The following is a 267-nucleotide window of genomic DNA, read 5'->3' on the forward strand; positions in this document are numbered from 1 at the left end:
GAGCAGGGAGCGGCCGCCATCTACACCACCCAGATGGATGACCACCTGGGCTCGGTGGCCGTGCAGCACCGCGAGGTCCAGGGCCACGAGAGCGAGACCTTCCACACCTACTTCAAGCAGGGACTCGTGTATGTCGGTCACCCCCGGGGACCTGCTCCCACAGCGGGTGATGGTGGGAGGGGTCCTCTGCTCGCCCCCCATGGGGACATCCCCAGTGGGGATGGGGACAGCCCTGTCCCAGTGGGGTGGGGGGGGCAGGGGGGGGGA

General features: G+C 69.3%; 1 protein-coding gene across 1 annotated transcript in view; it reads left to right on the plus strand.

The window, feature by feature from the left end:
• Positions 1–6: 6 nt before the first annotated feature.
• VIL1 (villin 1) overlaps positions 7–267 on the plus strand; it is a gene marked incomplete at its 5' end in the record, with an annotated part of 5,568 nt that continues 5,307 nt past the window's right edge. The window contains one exon of the mRNA XM_010283805.1: positions 7–128. Within this exon, the coding sequence (XP_010282107.1) occupies positions 7–128 (122 nt within the window). The remainder of the gene's footprint in view (positions 129–267) is intronic.

Source organism: Phaethon lepturus, unplaced genomic scaffold (assembly GCF_000687285.1).
Source record: "Phaethon lepturus isolate BGI_N335 unplaced genomic scaffold, ASM68728v1 scaffold34343, whole genome shotgun sequence".
Lineage (NCBI taxonomy): Eukaryota > Metazoa > Chordata > Aves > Phaethontiformes > Phaethontidae > Phaethon > Phaethon lepturus.